The sequence below is a fragment of the Callospermophilus lateralis genome, unplaced genomic scaffold (genome assembly GCF_048772815.1).
Source record: "Callospermophilus lateralis isolate mCalLat2 unplaced genomic scaffold, mCalLat2.hap1 Scaffold_109, whole genome shotgun sequence".
Classification (NCBI taxonomy): Eukaryota; Metazoa; Chordata; class Mammalia; order Rodentia; family Sciuridae; genus Callospermophilus; species Callospermophilus lateralis.
In genome coordinates, this window is record NW_027511135.1 from 3,713,385 (window position 1) to 3,729,467 (window position 16,083).

At 34.6% G+C, this 16,083-nt stretch overlaps 1 protein-coding gene across 1 annotated transcript in view; it reads left to right on the forward strand.

Annotated features, from left to right (window-relative positions):
- The window catches only part of LOC143386344 (chromodomain-helicase-DNA-binding protein 1-like), a 162,009-nt gene extending 160,716 nt beyond the window's left edge, over positions 1 to 1,293 (forward strand). Inside the window, 1 exon segment of the mRNA XM_077108005.1 lies at positions 692 to 1,293. Within this exon segment, the coding sequence (XP_076964120.1) occupies positions 692 to 1,293 (602 nt within the window).
- The last annotated feature ends 14,790 nt before the right edge of the window (positions 1,294 to 16,083 follow it).

Here is a 16,083-nt window from a genome sequence, read left to right on the forward strand (position 1 = left end):
TATAACCAGTTACAAAGATATTGAAAATGCTCCAGTTTCTAAGCATGGAGGAAATTTTGTCAAATGGACAAAACATGCATGCCTTTATGCAGTTTTACATTTGAGAGACATAAGAGTTAATTGGAAGAACAACAAATAATTTATCATACAATTCTCTGGTTTATAATTAAGGCATTTCATTGATTTTTAAGATGCACATCTGAGATGGATGGAATCTTAAAATTGGCATGTTGTAACCACATGGCAATTTTTCTTCTGAGTTGTACATAGAATAAGAATGTTCTAAGTGTCTTAAAGGTGATGGCATCTCAGAGACAATGAAATAGGAAATATATAAAAATGTCAGCACATTGGTTAATTTTTAGCACCAAAAACTATTCAAAGGTGACTTGCAAAAAGAAGGTACAGATTTCTATATCCTTCTTTTAGTTGGAGGAGGGTGAGTACCAGGGATTTAAATCAGGGGCACTCAGCCGCAGAGCAATATCCCCAGCCCTATATTATATTTTATTTAGAGACAGGGTCTCACTGAGTTGCTTAGTGCCTCACCATACCTGAGGCTGGCTTTGAATTTGAGAGACTCTTGTCTCAGCCTCCAGAGCTGCTGAGATTACAGGCATGTGCCACCACGTTCCACTTCTAAATCTTTCTGTCTAAACTAGAATTCTTTTTTTTTTTTTTTTTGGCAAAGGTCAACAATGTTTTATTTCGGCTTGGGGGCGCGAGGGGAGCGCTGCGCTGCCCTGCACCCAGAGCAATTGCTGGGAGCCCAGAGGTGGCGAGAGGGAGAGGGCCAGGCCTGGCCGCTGCAGCCAACTGGCCAACCAGGGCCCTGCCCATTGGCTGTCGGGTACAGCGGTAACCATGGCGATGGCCATTGCTAAGGGCCAGAGCCAATCAGGGTGTCACCCAGGCTGTTTCAAAAATCTCCCTGCAGCGCATGGAGGAGGGGAGGCCAAAGTGGCACGTGGGGGAGGAAAGGTGAGGTTGTGGCCCAGCGGGAACAGTCCCCCTCCACGTTGTAGCGAGTGGGGCTGGGGCGCTCACTTGCAGCCATTGGGCACCTTGGGGACACTGGGATTTGCTGCCTTCTTCAACTTCTTGCTCCCAGCTACTGCCTTTTTGGCCATGCTGCTGCTGCTGCTGCTGCTGCTGCTGCACTTGTCCTTGGTGGCAGCAGCCTTCGGGGGCGTGCTTGTCGGCTGCGGCACCCTTGGTAGGTCAGGGTGGCGCCTGTGCTGCTGGCTTCTTGGGTTTTTGCAGGGCAGGCGGGGAAAAGGGATGCACCATTAGCTGGCCACCAGCTTTTGGCGATGGAGCTTGAAGGAGCCGGTGGCGCCTGTGCTCTTGACCTGCAGTAGCAAGTCATTCTGCACCAGCATTGGTGGCCAGCGGGTTGGTTGGTGGCTGGCGGCACTGGGAAGAGGAAGGTGAGAAGCCGCGGGGGCGGGGGTGGGGTTCTGGGGCGGGTCCTGGGGCTGCGCAGCAGGGCTAGGGACAGATGGGGGAGCGCCATCGGGGAGCCGGGGTGGGAGTTCAGGGCAGCTCTGAGGCTCACAGCGGGCACCAGCTTGTGTCTGAATCCGGCAGGTGCTACAGGCACTGCTGCTCCAAAGCTGCCCGCCTTCTGGGCGTGTGCGCTGCTCTCTGCTAAACTAGAATTTTTTATTCAGAAGATTCCTATACAGATCTTTCTCCTTCTGTATAACAAATGGAAGACCAGTGTTCATCAACATGAGGACAATTTTTTTGAAAAGGGTTTGAGAGAGACAAACTTCTTGGTGCTTTTCCATGAAAGCACATGGTGGGCAGTTAATGCATTAGAGGTTAAGTTGTTCAGACAACACAAGCAGAATTTATGGAATATGGATTACTTTTGTTTCTTTGCCCTATTTCTGAAAGTCTGTAGGTCCACTTATAATTTTTTTCAAGTGAGACATCTTTAAGTTGAATTTTAATGATTCATAGTTGTTATTGTTTTTATAAGAATGTATTTGAAAACATTTATTCTCTGTGTACACAGCTTATGTAGGAAACTAGCTCCATGATATTCCTTGGCTAGGAAGCCTGTATAAGGACTTTTTCCATCTGATACTGAGGACAGGTTTCATGAGAAACTCAACCATATGAAGGTTACATAACTTTTTCCCCCCAGGAGGACTTCAGCTTTGCTTATCCAAGTGTGGTCCTATGTCCTGGAGCTTGTTTGAAATGCAGACTGGTGGTGTACCTGAACCTGTGGGAAGAACCAGACAAGATATGTGACTCTCAGACTTGATGGTGTTACCAGGATTGCTGGACTAGTACAAAGTTTCTGATTAGTAGTCTGGGTGTGAGCCTGAGAATTTTAATTTTAAGAAGTTATCACATGATGCTGATGCTGCTGGTACAGGGACCATACTTGGAGAACCATTATACTAGAGTGTCCTCATTGTACACTTTTCTTCCCTTTCCAAAGTTCTTACTCATTCAAATAGCTTTTTAAAAACAGATTATCATATTCTTTAACTTGATTGAAGGGGAAAAAAACATTTTTTTTGCAATGACCATACCAAGATTGCTTTTCAGCATCTAATTTCAGAGCAAAAAATCTCTTTAAACCTTACTTTTAAGTCTTACCTATGGGTGTCTCTTTCTCTTCTTTCTGTAAAGTATTCTTTTTAATGTTTAAAAATTCTTTTAATGTAGATAACATATTCTTATGGTTCAAAAGTTAAAATGACACAGGCATGCTTGGGAAAATGTGATTTCCAACTGCTTTGCCCCCCCTTCACCCCTCTTTTTTAGATAACCACCTTTAATTTATTTCCCATAGATGTCCTTTGTTTCCTTTTATAGTAGGAGAAATGCCAGTGTACTCTATTCCTTTTATATAAAATGTAGAATACTATGTAAGTAATTCTATCTTATGGCTTTTTCTTTATATGCTCTTGAGATTTTTTCCAATTAGTATTTATTTGGAAAGAATATAATATTTGCTTATGAAAAACACTTTTTTTAAAAAAACAGCTGTGTTTAATCAGTGTCTACTAAGTGCCTTGTTTACTTAGCCAGCCACTCCTGATGAGTGTTTGGCTTGTTTCTAGGTTTATCACAGACCATACTATGGTGAAACAGCTTGTATACATATCATTTTATAGATGTGCAAGTACATCTGTGGGATACATTCCTAGAAGTGGGATTGCTGTGCCAGTGGGCAGTGCATTTATTATTTAGTTAAGTGCTTCCTTTCTTAGGTGTTGCACCGTTTTAAATTCCCACAAGTACAGTTGCTCCTCATTATCCATCGAGGATTGGTTTGAGGGCCCCTTTGTGGATACTGAAATACAAGGATTCTTAAGTCTCTTATAAAAAAGCATTGTATTTGCATTTAACCTATGCATTTTCTCCACATACTTTTAAATCATCTTTAGATTGCTTAGAAGACCTAATACAATATAAGTGCCATGTAAATAGTCGTTACACTGTATTGTTTAGGGACTAGTGACAACAAAATAGTTGGTATGTGTTCAGTATGACAATTTTTTAAAAAATATTTTTACCTATGATTGTTGAATCCAGTCTGAATACCACAGATACAAGAGGGCAGATCGCAGTGTATGAGAGAGTTCCTATTTTTTTCTGGGGCCTTTCCAATGTACTGTGTACAACCCTTGAATTTGTTAACAGTTTGATAGATGAGAATTATCAATATAGAGTAGTTTAATGTGGATTGCTATCATTATTAATCAGGCTGAGCATATTATGCTTAAAAACTAATTGTATTTTTTTTCTTGTGAACTCTCTGTTAATGGATTTTTTCACATTTTTGTTTTGGGTTGCTTTTTTCTCATTATCAATTTCTAGAAATTTGTGAATTGGAGAGATTAGCCCTGTGTGATATCAATTCTAGTTTTCCCCAGATTTTCATTATTTTATTTACCTTCACATATTTTGATATACAAAAGTCTTCCTTTTTTTTTCTTTAAATTTTAAGTTTATATTAATCATTATGGTATCTTGATTTTTTAAAAATATTTCTTTATTTCTATGTGGTGCTGAGGATCAAACCCAATGCCTCACAAGTGCTAGGCAAGCACTCTATCACTGAGCTAAAGCCCCAGCCCAGGTATCTGGAGTTTAAGTCACTGAAAGGCCTCCAAGATTTTTAGAATTTGCCCATGGTTTGTTTTAGTACTTTTATGGTATCACATTTACATTTAAATGTTCAAATTAGGATTTATTCTGATGTTCAGAATGATGCATAGGTTCAACTTTATCTTTTTCTGTGTTCCTGCTATTTTCACCTATTGCTTTTAGAGCTCTTCTTTGAATCTCTTATGTTATTGTTAACTTTTGGAGGTATTGGGGTGTCTCTGGGGTTTGTATTCTATTAGTCTATTTATTCATATACCAGTATCACATTATTTGTTTTATAAAAGTTTTAATATCTTTTAAAACTAGTTTCCCCTTGTTGCTTTTCATATTCCTGGGAATTCTTGCTTGCTTATGTTCCCATGAGTACTTTTGAACTGTTTTGTCTTGTTCCAGAAAAACAGAAATCTAAAGGAAATAAACATCAGATTAAAGGTATACATTTAAAATCTATTTAACTTCTCTAAACTTTTTTTTCAGGTTCTTAATAAAGATACTATGAAAGAATATAAGACAGGAAAATAATTAAATATTTTTACTGTGGTAAGTGTTTTATGATTTTACATTTTAAAATTCTTTAATTATTATTATTATTATTTTAGTCTGCTTCCTTAATGTGTAAAAGGGATATTGTTTTAGGAGTGTTTGAGTTCATACAACCTCTGGGAAGTAAGGTGGATGCCAATAATGTGGGCTGTGTGAATAATGATGTTTGTCTTTCCCTATCTCTTTGACTCTAATATTTTAATTTCTATTATCTTGTCATTTTAAAGTGTGGTTCTGAGAAAGAGATCCTGTGTTACATTTACTTGCAACATTCAATGAATTCTTTCCTCTTAAATAGGAAGATGAAAAGATTTGAAGTAATTTTGGTGATATAGAGGCACTTCTTTCTCTTAAAAGTTTGTTGTGATTTTTTATTATAATAATTAGAAAAATTTTTACCCATATAAAACAACATAATGACAAAAGTAAGTCCTCGACTCCTGCACAAAGAAATGGCCATTTTGAACAACCAACAATAAAAATTAAAAAAAAAAGAAATGGCCACCATTAACTCACTTTTGGAAATTTATTGATGGATATGAAAGTATATATAAGACTTTAAATACACAGCAGTCTCTCTATATGAAGCTATGTGGGCATTTTTACTGTGTTCTATATATATCTCTATTTGTGAGTTGAACCTGATGTGCATAATCATGGGTGATTATTTTACTGACTGCCTAGTTTTGTTTTTTAATTATTTATTTAGTTGTCAATAGATCTTTATATATGCAGTGTTCAGAATCAAACCCTGTTCTTCACAGGCAAGTGCTCTACCACTGAGTTACAACCCAGCCCTGCCTGCTTAGTTTTCTATTATTTAGAGACATCATACTTTATCTAGCTACTCCTTTCATAACCATTTAGATTGTTACTTGTTTTTCTTTTTTTGAGAATAATGGTATGTTGATTATAGTATACTTATTCACTTATCTTCTTAGAGGTATAACTGCCAAGTCAAAGATTATATACATTTTAAATATTGATAAATATAGCTAAGCTGTTATCTGTAAAAACTGTCCCCCTCAATGTCCATGAGAATCCTATTTTCAAAACCCTTGCTCACACCAAGTTTTATTAATCTTTTTAATCTTTGCTAATCCAGTAAGGAAAAAAAAGTACATTTTTGAGATAACATATTTTTTATTGGTACTGGGGATCAAACCCAGGGGTACTTCACTACTAAATTAGATCCCCAGCACCTTTTATTTTATTTTATTTTGAGACAGGGCCTCGCTAGGTTGCTGAGGCTATCCTTGAACTTGTGATCCTCCTGCCTCAGTCTCCTGAGTTTCTGGGATTATAGGTGTGTTCAACTGTAAACTATTGAAGGAAACCTTGTGTTATTCAAATATTTCTTTCACTCAACATTCTTATTAACATAAAGAATTCTCTTCCTTAAGAACATACTAGTGATTCTTACATGTCACATATTCTTAGGCATTAAATGTGATGAAAATATTTAAATATATTGAGTTCTTTTTAGGTCTTTTGACTTGATTTTAACTCATTGTTTATATTTGAAAACTTGAGGTTTGGGGATGTGGCTCAAGTGGTAGCACACTAGCCTGGACTGTATGATTCACTGGGTTCAATCCTGAGCACCACATAAAAATAAAATAAAAAGATTGTGTCCCACCGTGGAAAAAAAAAAAAAAACCTAAAACGTAAATATTAAAAAAAATTGAAAACTTGATCAACCAACTATAATTGTTTTGAATACAGAATGATTTCTTCTGCAAAGAGCAGTACTTTTGTGTTATATTCACCTTAAGGGAAGCCTAAAGTAACTTCAAAACAAATTTCTTTACAATTTTCAAACATGGATACAAATGGCTGAATAGCATTCAGAATATTATTTCCATAATGGGGTGATAATATAGTTTTTATGAGTTATGTAAACTATATGATTGTGCGATCATGTCTAAGACAATGCATATCTCTTCTGACAAAGATTTTATTACTTCCTGATGTAAATATGATTTTTAATTATATGTTTGCTTTAGATTTTATTTCAATCAAATGAGTTACATATAAAGATGGCCTCACATGAAGCAGATTCACAATTTTATCATTGACCTACTGTTTATACTTTGAACTGTCTTCTATACATAAACTACATCTAGATTGCCTTTCCTGAGAGTGCTTTTCTTTTCACTTCAAATAACATTGAATAATAAAAAACATTGTTTATTGAATAACCCAAGGCTGGGACAATATGGTCCAACTGGCGATTTATTCACCAGTTTTCATTCAGCACTGAATACCTACCTACCTGGTAGGTATCCACAGACACCCAAATCATTATTTACTTATTTGTTTATTTTTTTTGGTAGTGGGGATTGAATCTAGGGGCACTTTACCACTGAAACACATCCCCAGCCCTTTTGTTTATATATATATTTTTAAATTTTTAGACAGGATCTTGCTAATTTGCTTAGGGCCTCACTAAGTTCCTAAGACTGGCCTTGAATGTAGGATCCTCCTGCCTCAGCCTCAACCTCCCAATGCTTGATGTATATTGTCATTATTAAGTTAAAAATGCAAAAGAGAGTGATAAACATTTTAATTTAGAGAAGACTAACATGGTTTCTTTTAAATTTAGATGTGCATAACTGTATGGCACTTGCTGCCATAACATTTGATGGTACTTTATTTCAAATTTTGATGTAGACTATATTCTTTTAGTTTTTAGAATCACATAAGTCCTGTATTTTAAATCTTTTTTTTAAAGAGAGAGTGAGATAGGAGAGAGAGAGAGAATTTTAATATTTATTTTTTACGTGGTGCTGAGAATCGAACCAGGGCTGCACACATGCCAGGCTAGCACGCTACCACTTGAGCCACATCCCCAGCCCCAAATCTTTTTTTTTTTAATGAGCAGAGTAAGTATTTAAACTATGTATGTTGCTGGATCTTGTTTAAGATCTGTTTATGTTTCTCAGTATAGACATGGCAATATTTTTTATAATATGTTGTTTGAAAATAATGATAAATTTAATGCCCCCCAAAATAAAATAAATAAAATTGAATGGTTAACATTTTTTTTAAATAAAAGCAGAAAATTAGATTGCCAGTCTTTGAGTAGAATGAATAAGTTTTTGTCTGAGATTTGCCTGTGAAGCTTTTCTTACTCCTGAACCAGTTTTTCACAGCCAAAGTAAACAGAGATGGAACAATTAATGATTTAATAGATTTAAGCAGGATTTTGGTCTCTATTTTATATACTTTATGTCTATTAGAATACAGGATTCTAAAGAATTCATGTAACTTGTTTTAATTATTATTTTTGCAGAAGTCATTTGCATGTGAAACTTTTAAAATCAATTAAATAAAACTCCAGCAAGTTCTATTTGCATTTTATTTTGCCTAGCAATTATTTCTATTTTTTAATACTTATTTTTTAGTTGTAGTTGGATACAATACCTTGATTTTATTGATTTATATGTGGTGCTGAGAATTGAAACCAGGGCCCTGATGTGCCAGGCAAGCACTCTACTTCTGAGCTACAACCTCAGCCCCTAGCAATTATTTATTAATACATAGTCTGAAATTAAAACAAGGCAGATTTGAAATTACCAAGTCTTCATTATTGGGCCAAATTAATGACGTTTTTCTTTACTTTTCCTTCTGGTATCTTATTATGGCTAATGATGTAATCTTATTTGTTTTCTAAAATATTGAAGTTTTAGGTTTTTGAATCTTTTCTGTGGAAACACAGGAATTTGTTTATACAGTGCCTTTCACTTTACTGATGAGTTAATTTATTTAATTTTGTGCCCTAAAACCTATTAAAAATATTCCTGGAAAGTGAGCGATTAAACAGAAGTTGTAATAAAAATGAAGGCCTTTTTCTGTATTTTTCCTGTTAGCTGCATTTGTTAAAATTTTTATACTACATTTAAATAAATATTAAGAATTTATTACAGGGATGGGTTTATGTGTCAGTGTAGAGCACCTGCCTGGCACATGGTAGGCCCTGTTGTGCACCAGCCTTCAAGGAGTGTGCAACTCAGAGAGGACATATGTTATCGCCTTCTCCTTCTCTTCTACATTTCTGTGCCTCCTCCTTATAGCACCCCACCCCAAACCACTCCTCCTCTCAGGGCTTGAACACAATGTTGACACTGCACTTTCACCGTGTATTTTATTTATTTGTCTCTCTCATTTGAGTATGAGGTCTTTGAGGGTAGGGACTGTGGCTTTGTAAACTCACATCCTCTCTGCATGAATCTCAGTGTCTGGTAGTGGCTCAAAAACTGGAATTAAGGACAGAATGAATAAAAGGGAGTAAACTGACCATTGATACCTCAATCTGGTCTAAATATGGTTATAGTAGAAGATACAAAGACAAACCTACATAAATACAGTTATCTCATACTAGACAAAGGCACCATAGACATATATTGGAGAAAAGATAGCCTCTTCACAAATGGTGCTAGGAAAACTATAAATCCATATGTAGCAAAATGGAATTAAACCCCTACCTCTGAACCTTCACAAAACTCAACTCAAAGTGGATCAAGGACCTAGGCATTAGACCAGAGACCCTGAACCTACTAGAAGAAAATGTAGGCCCCACACTCCATCATGTTGGCTTAGGAACTCAATTCCTCAACAAGATTCCTAAAGCACAAGAAGTAAAATAAAAAAATCAATAAATGGGATGGTATCAAACTAAAAAGCTTATTCACAGCAAAGGAAAAAATCAAGAATGTGAAGAGAGAACCTAGAGAATGGGAGAAATCTTTGCCACCTTAAACTCAGAACATTAATCTCCAGGATATATAAAGAATTTCAAATAATTCACATATACACACAAAAAATAACCCAATCAACAAATGGGCAAAGGAACTGAACAGACACTTCACAGAAGAAATATGATAGGTCAACAAATATATGAAAAAATGTTCAACATCTCTAGCAATTAGAGAAATGCAAATTAAAACTACACTGATATTTCATCTCACTCCAGTCAAAATGGCAATTATCAAGAATACAAGCAACAATAAATGTTGGTGAGGATATGGGGAAAAATGTACACTCATAAATTGGTGCAACCTCTCTGGAAAGCAGCATGGAAATTCCTCAGAAAACTTGAAATGGAACCACCATTTGACCCAATTATCCTACTCCTCAATATATACCCTAAGGACTTAAAATCAGCATATAGTGAAATGGCTACATCAATATTTATAGAAGCTCAATTCACAACAGTTAAGCTATGAAACAAACTGAAGTGTCCTTCAACAGATGAATGGATAAAGAAAATTTGGCATATATACACAATGGAATATTACACCACCATAAAGAAGAATGAAATTATGGCATTTTTTGGTAAATGGATGGAACTGGAGACTATCATACTAGGTGAAATAAGCCAATCCCCAAACACCAAAGGCCAAATGTTCTCTCTGATATGAGCATGCTAACACACAGTAGGTGGGGCGGGTAGAGAACAATAGAAGTACTTTGGATTAGAAAAACAGGAATGAAGGAAAGGGAAGGTGGATGGAAATAGGAAAGATAGTAGAATGAATTTGACATCACTTTCCTATGTGCATACTTGAATACACAATCAGTGTGACTCCTCATCATGTACAACCACAAGAATGGAAAGTTTCACTCCATATATATATATATATATGATATGTCAAAATACATCCCACTGTCATGCATAACTAACTAAAAAAAGCAAATGAAAAAGATTTTAAATAAAGAATATGGTTATAGAACTTGATATGTGTAGGGCATGATGTAACATGGGGCATGTTGCATCAGAAGAGAGGAAACTTAACTTGCTGGCTGCTACTCGCTTCCCAGTCCTGGGGCCACATGATGCAATCTCAGAATGTGTTTCTGTTACCAATTGTCTAAAGTTTATAATTATTTGAGCTTGGAAACAGCAAAATTTACTATTCAATAATATTCTGTTTAAAAACTTCTGTTTAAAATGAGATTTTAAAGTTGAAATAATACTTTAATAAAAAGCTCATTTCACTGTCAGTATTGTTTAATTTTGCAAACATTTATCACGGACTTCAAAATGTGTAAACCCAAATTTGGGTGTCCCTGGGCTAAATAGTATAGGCAGGTGCATCATCTCCAGAGTGTTCTGCAAAACTTGGCCATCCCACCCCATAGCCTTTTATTTGTGCTTCTATTAATTAAAAAACACAGCTAAACAGAAGATAGGCCGTGAGTGATAAGACAGCTTCTGAGTACATGTAAAATAACTGTTCTGTTTGTCTGAGTGTGGGCTTGCTCAGGACCTGCACTCTTTTGCATGTTAGGACCTTTACTTGCCTGGTGTCATCCAATATTTTTGGATCAAGACATTATAACTTACTGTATCAATTCCTCCTCTTCTTATTGGTGGAGAAAATCAGCCTAATTCTGAAAATCAAAAGCTTTTCTAAATTCATGGACAATACATTAATAAAAAATTGCTTAGATTTCCAAAGAAATTTATACTATTTTGTAATAGGAAATTTCAAGAGAAAAATGCCTGGTAGGAAGCCTTTGCTCTTCTATGTTAAAAGCACAAATGGTTTTTATCATGTTTCATTTTCTTGTATTTAGTTTTGTTCTTTCACTTACTCAAACTATATTAACTGAAATCTTATTGGGGGCTGATAACTTGATCAGTGAAAGATAAATGTGGTCCCTGACCTCACTGTTTATTTTGGACTCCAAATTATATTCTGGGACTGAATATAAAGGATTACAAATGAAAATTACTGAGTCTGTGCATCCTTCTTTCTTTTAACTTGCAGTTAGAATTCTGTCCAGTTTTTATGAGAGAATGAATGGCAGCATTTAAATGAAAAACTCTTAAAGTTTTAAACATTCCTGGACAACATTTACTATTTAAATAATTTCTGTACTTATAAAATTCCTCAAGAATGTCACCATTCGAGGGAACAAAAAATTATGCTATTGGAAGAAAAAAAATATTATTACAGACATTAAAAGGGTAGTCATAATTGCCTGAATATGAACTTTGTGACTAAAGCAACCACTTTAGTATCTTATTTCCAAAACAAAAATGTTGCTTTTGTGTTTGTTTCACACATTTATAATTAGATGTTCAGTTTACAAAAGATAACAAACTAAGAATAGTCATGACAATAAGAAAAATAAAATGAAGGCTTCCTGACTGCTGAGCTAATGCTCTTTAAGGAACCACATCATGTGACTATATTCTGGTTGTTTGGCTTCTGTTGCCATTGTTACAAATTCTATTTTATGCCTGTAAATTCTATTTCCTAAATTTGCATGCACAAATCACCATTTATTACACCAATGATATGTTTCCTGGTACTCTTAATCTGGCTTAAATAGTTAGTTGCTTTATTAACTCTTCACATAATATATATGAAGTTACAAATCTTTGAAAACATATATATTCTAAAGCTTATTAAAGATGTTGTGCCTCAAAGAATATCCACATATTTTTAGTCAACAGACCAGGAATTGCTAAAGTTAAAAGTTTAGTTATGTTTTTTATTTCTAACTATTTAATTCTTCATTCAATCAACATTTAAGGCAAGCATCTACATGAGATATAGATTCATGAAAAGTTCCAAACATTCCCTGGAAGAGCAATTAAATAAATAATGACTTATAACTTCTGGAATTCCTCTGGCAAATCTTCCTAAAATCTCTAATGTTGAGTTCATAGAATATCAAAAAGAAATTCTTTGTTTCTGTGCTCTTTTAACTAATGTGTCTATCTTAAATATAGTACAATGTTGCCAAATACAAATTTAGATACATTAAATGAAACTGTATTGGAGAGAGTTGTGTTTGTTCAGTGTAAATTAAATCACTATTGTGGCAAACAGAGTAAAAATGCACCAGGTAAAAAAGAAGAAATGCTTGCATTTTTCCCTCAAATAATTTTATGTCTTTTTATTGTGAAACAATACAAGTCTTAAAAAGTAAACTCAATGTTAATTAGATTAATTCTTGGAAAAGTTTAATAAGAAAGACATTAACAATGAGGGAGAACAGTTACACTGCACTTCAGAAACTCAATGAGAAACTATCCTTTTTGAAGAGATATGAATTCAAGAAGAAGAAGAAGAAAATTAGATTAAGGGTCCTTGGAATGGAGAATTTAAAAGGTGTCTCCATCATCTGCAGGCATTTTAGTTTTTTTTTTTTTTTTTTTGTGAACAGTCTTTACTATATATCATTCGAACAAAAACATTTTATATATAGTTGTGGAATTCTGTGTTGTAAGAAAACCACTTGACTTATTTGATTCATGTTCTGATTCTAGTTTCAAGTTAAGAAAGTGGATAAATTGGCTTAAAGCATATTAATTACAAAAATCTGGAATATTTATTCATTATAATTTTACTGTAAGACATCATGCTCTGATAAAAAGTTTGACTTATAACAATTTCTGACATCATCTAAAAGAGTGCACCTTCATTTTCCTGCTTTGTGTATAACATGCTCCCAGGTCATATCCTAAGAAACTTTGGAATATAGGTCATCTATGTGAAACACTCAAAATTTGATGCATCTTGCCTTCTGAACATGACCTTTTGTGTTATCAGTGAAGCTAGAATACAATTATTGTGATCACTTGATAATATGATCACTTGGTTGCTTTAATCTGTTTTTTAAATGAGTGTGATCTCTGTAATTAGTTGTATTGCAAATGTAGATGTTGTGCTTAGATATTGGGAAATAAAGCAAAAAAGGTGAAACTAAGAACAACAAGGGTGATGAAAATGATAAGGCATAGAAATCTGGAGGATGCTCTGTGTGAGCCATCTTGATCAAGCAAGATATATTTGAACCTGACATACATATATAGGCGCATCAGCATACTATGCACTTACATTTTAAGGCAAGTTTCACAAAATGTTTACCTTTATTTTTCCCACTAAATGCAAAACACAGACTCTATTCTTCTATTCCATTATTCCACTCCACTGCACTCTACTCCACTCCATTCCATTTGTTCATATTAGTTAAAAATATAATGGGGCTGGGTGCCTTGGCACAGACCTATAATCCCAGCAGCTCCAGAGGCTGAGACAGGAGAATCTTTAGTTAAAACACAGCCTCAGCAACAGCAAGGTGCTAAGCAACTCAGCGAGACCCTGTCTCTAAATAAAATACAAAAATGGGCTGAGGATGTGGCTCAGTAGTCGAGTGCCCCTGAATTCAATCCTTGGCAAGTCACCCCCATCCCCCAAATAAAATCAGTCCCTATGAAATAAGTAGACTTCATTTCACTAATGGATTATGATATGTAAGTGGGGGAAAATGTGACTAGTGTCAGTGAGTGACTTTTGATATGGAGCACACAGGTAGTTTTTCTTTTAATGAATTATTTATTTTTTTCTAATTTGTTATATATAATGGAAGAATGCAATTCATTTCATATTACACATATAGAGCACAATTTTTCAAGTCTCTGATTGTACACAAAGTATTTTCACACCATTTGTGTCTTCACAAATGAACTTAGGGTAATGATGTCTTTCTCATTCCAGAGTCTTTCCTACCCCCATACCCGCTCCCATCCTCTTCTTCCCCTTTGCCCTATCTAAAGTTCCTCCCTTCCTCCCATGATCCCCACCCATCACCATTATGAGTCAGTATCCTATATCAAAGAAAATACTTGACCTTTGGTCTTTAGGGATTGGATTACTTAACTTATATACTCCATTCATTTACCAGAAAATGCCATGATTTTATTCCCTTTTATTGCTGAGTAATATTCCATTGTGAATATATACCAAAATTTCCCTGCCCATTTGTCTACTGAAGGGCATCTGGGTTGGTTCCACAATTTAGCTATTGTGAATTGTGCTTAGATAGTTTGAAGAGCTTGCTAAAGCTATGAAATAATGAGGGGATGATGAGGGGATTCCATTAGATTCTTTAATAGATTGATGACATCCCTTTGAAATAATGAAAGTTAAATGGTATAAAGCTATTTACAGTCAGAACACTATATAATACCTACTTAGTATATTATCAACTTTATTTGTATTATCTCATTTATCTTTACAACAGTGTTTTTAGATTGGTCAAATTATACCCCAGTATTATAGTTAATGGAATTAATGTTCAGTGGGAGGAAATAATTTTTTTTCACCAACATTATAAAAATAAATAAAATCTTAATACAGAAAGTTTGATTCCAAAACTATTTTTAAGCTTGCAAAATCCAGTAAGATAATTTATTTCTTTTCTTTGTTCCAACAAAAAGATTTCTTCATGACCTTCTCTGTGCCATTCAGCATGAACATAAAAGTAACTGACTGCTCTGATAGCATTTATTGTAAAGAGAAGGATAAACATAAGTAAAGGTTGAAGGTCATTACAAAACTAATAGAAGAGGCAGAAAAACATAATCAGTTACACATTGACTATGAAAATAAGGTAATGCCTTTCTTCAAAATTTTTCTTACAGAAGAAATCTGTAAGTTTATCAACAGAAGAAAAAAACATGCTGGATTTGATGTCTTCCAACTTTCTACTCTAGGTATCTGCCACATTTTTCCTACTGTGAAATTTTTGGTTTGGAGTGGTACACTATCATCGGGTCACCTGGTAGGTCTCTGGCCTCACATACATTCTCTTGAAAGTCAACATTTTAATGCTAGAGTTACTGTTTGTAGTAAGAAGATTAATAATTGCTCTTGGTTGTAGCCTGTATGGAAATCTACACAGTCAGCAGCAGTGTTCTGGTTATGGGAAAAGGACTCAGGTGATGAAGGGCTGTGATTCATTGCTACTAAACAATTTCAGTAAAGTTCAAGGTCTTTAGGTCTAAGTGTAACTCATGAAACTTACCTCTTCCCTGTCAGCTTCTCTGACAATGTAAATAAAAATTTAGAATTACAGCAAATACAGAACTCTGCACAGAATCACCTTATTATATTAGGCAATTACTTATTATAATAGGCAACAGAACTCAACCTACAAGGTAAAAGCTTACTTTCCTTTTGTAATTTCACCCAAATTTTGATAGAAACACCTTTGCAGCAGAATGTTGCCTAACACATTATTATTATTATTATTATTATTATTATTATTATTATTATTATTATTATATGAATACAATGAATGTAAGTAAAGAAACTAAGAGTAACTGATTCAAGTTAATGTTATCTGCTAAAATGTTTGATATGATATGAAAGTACTTAGATTTTAAGATAATGTCAAACTAATTATAAAAGCAAAGTTAATATGGGAAGTTACAACTGATTTCATCTATTCTAAATGTTCTTCTTGAGTTTTCTTTACAATCAGTTAAAAGCCATATGGGAAATTATGTCTACTTGATTTCTAGTCCTTTCATAACCTTTGTCTAATTTTGAGCCAAAATTTATATACCATACTTTGCTTTTTGGAAATTTAGTTACTGCT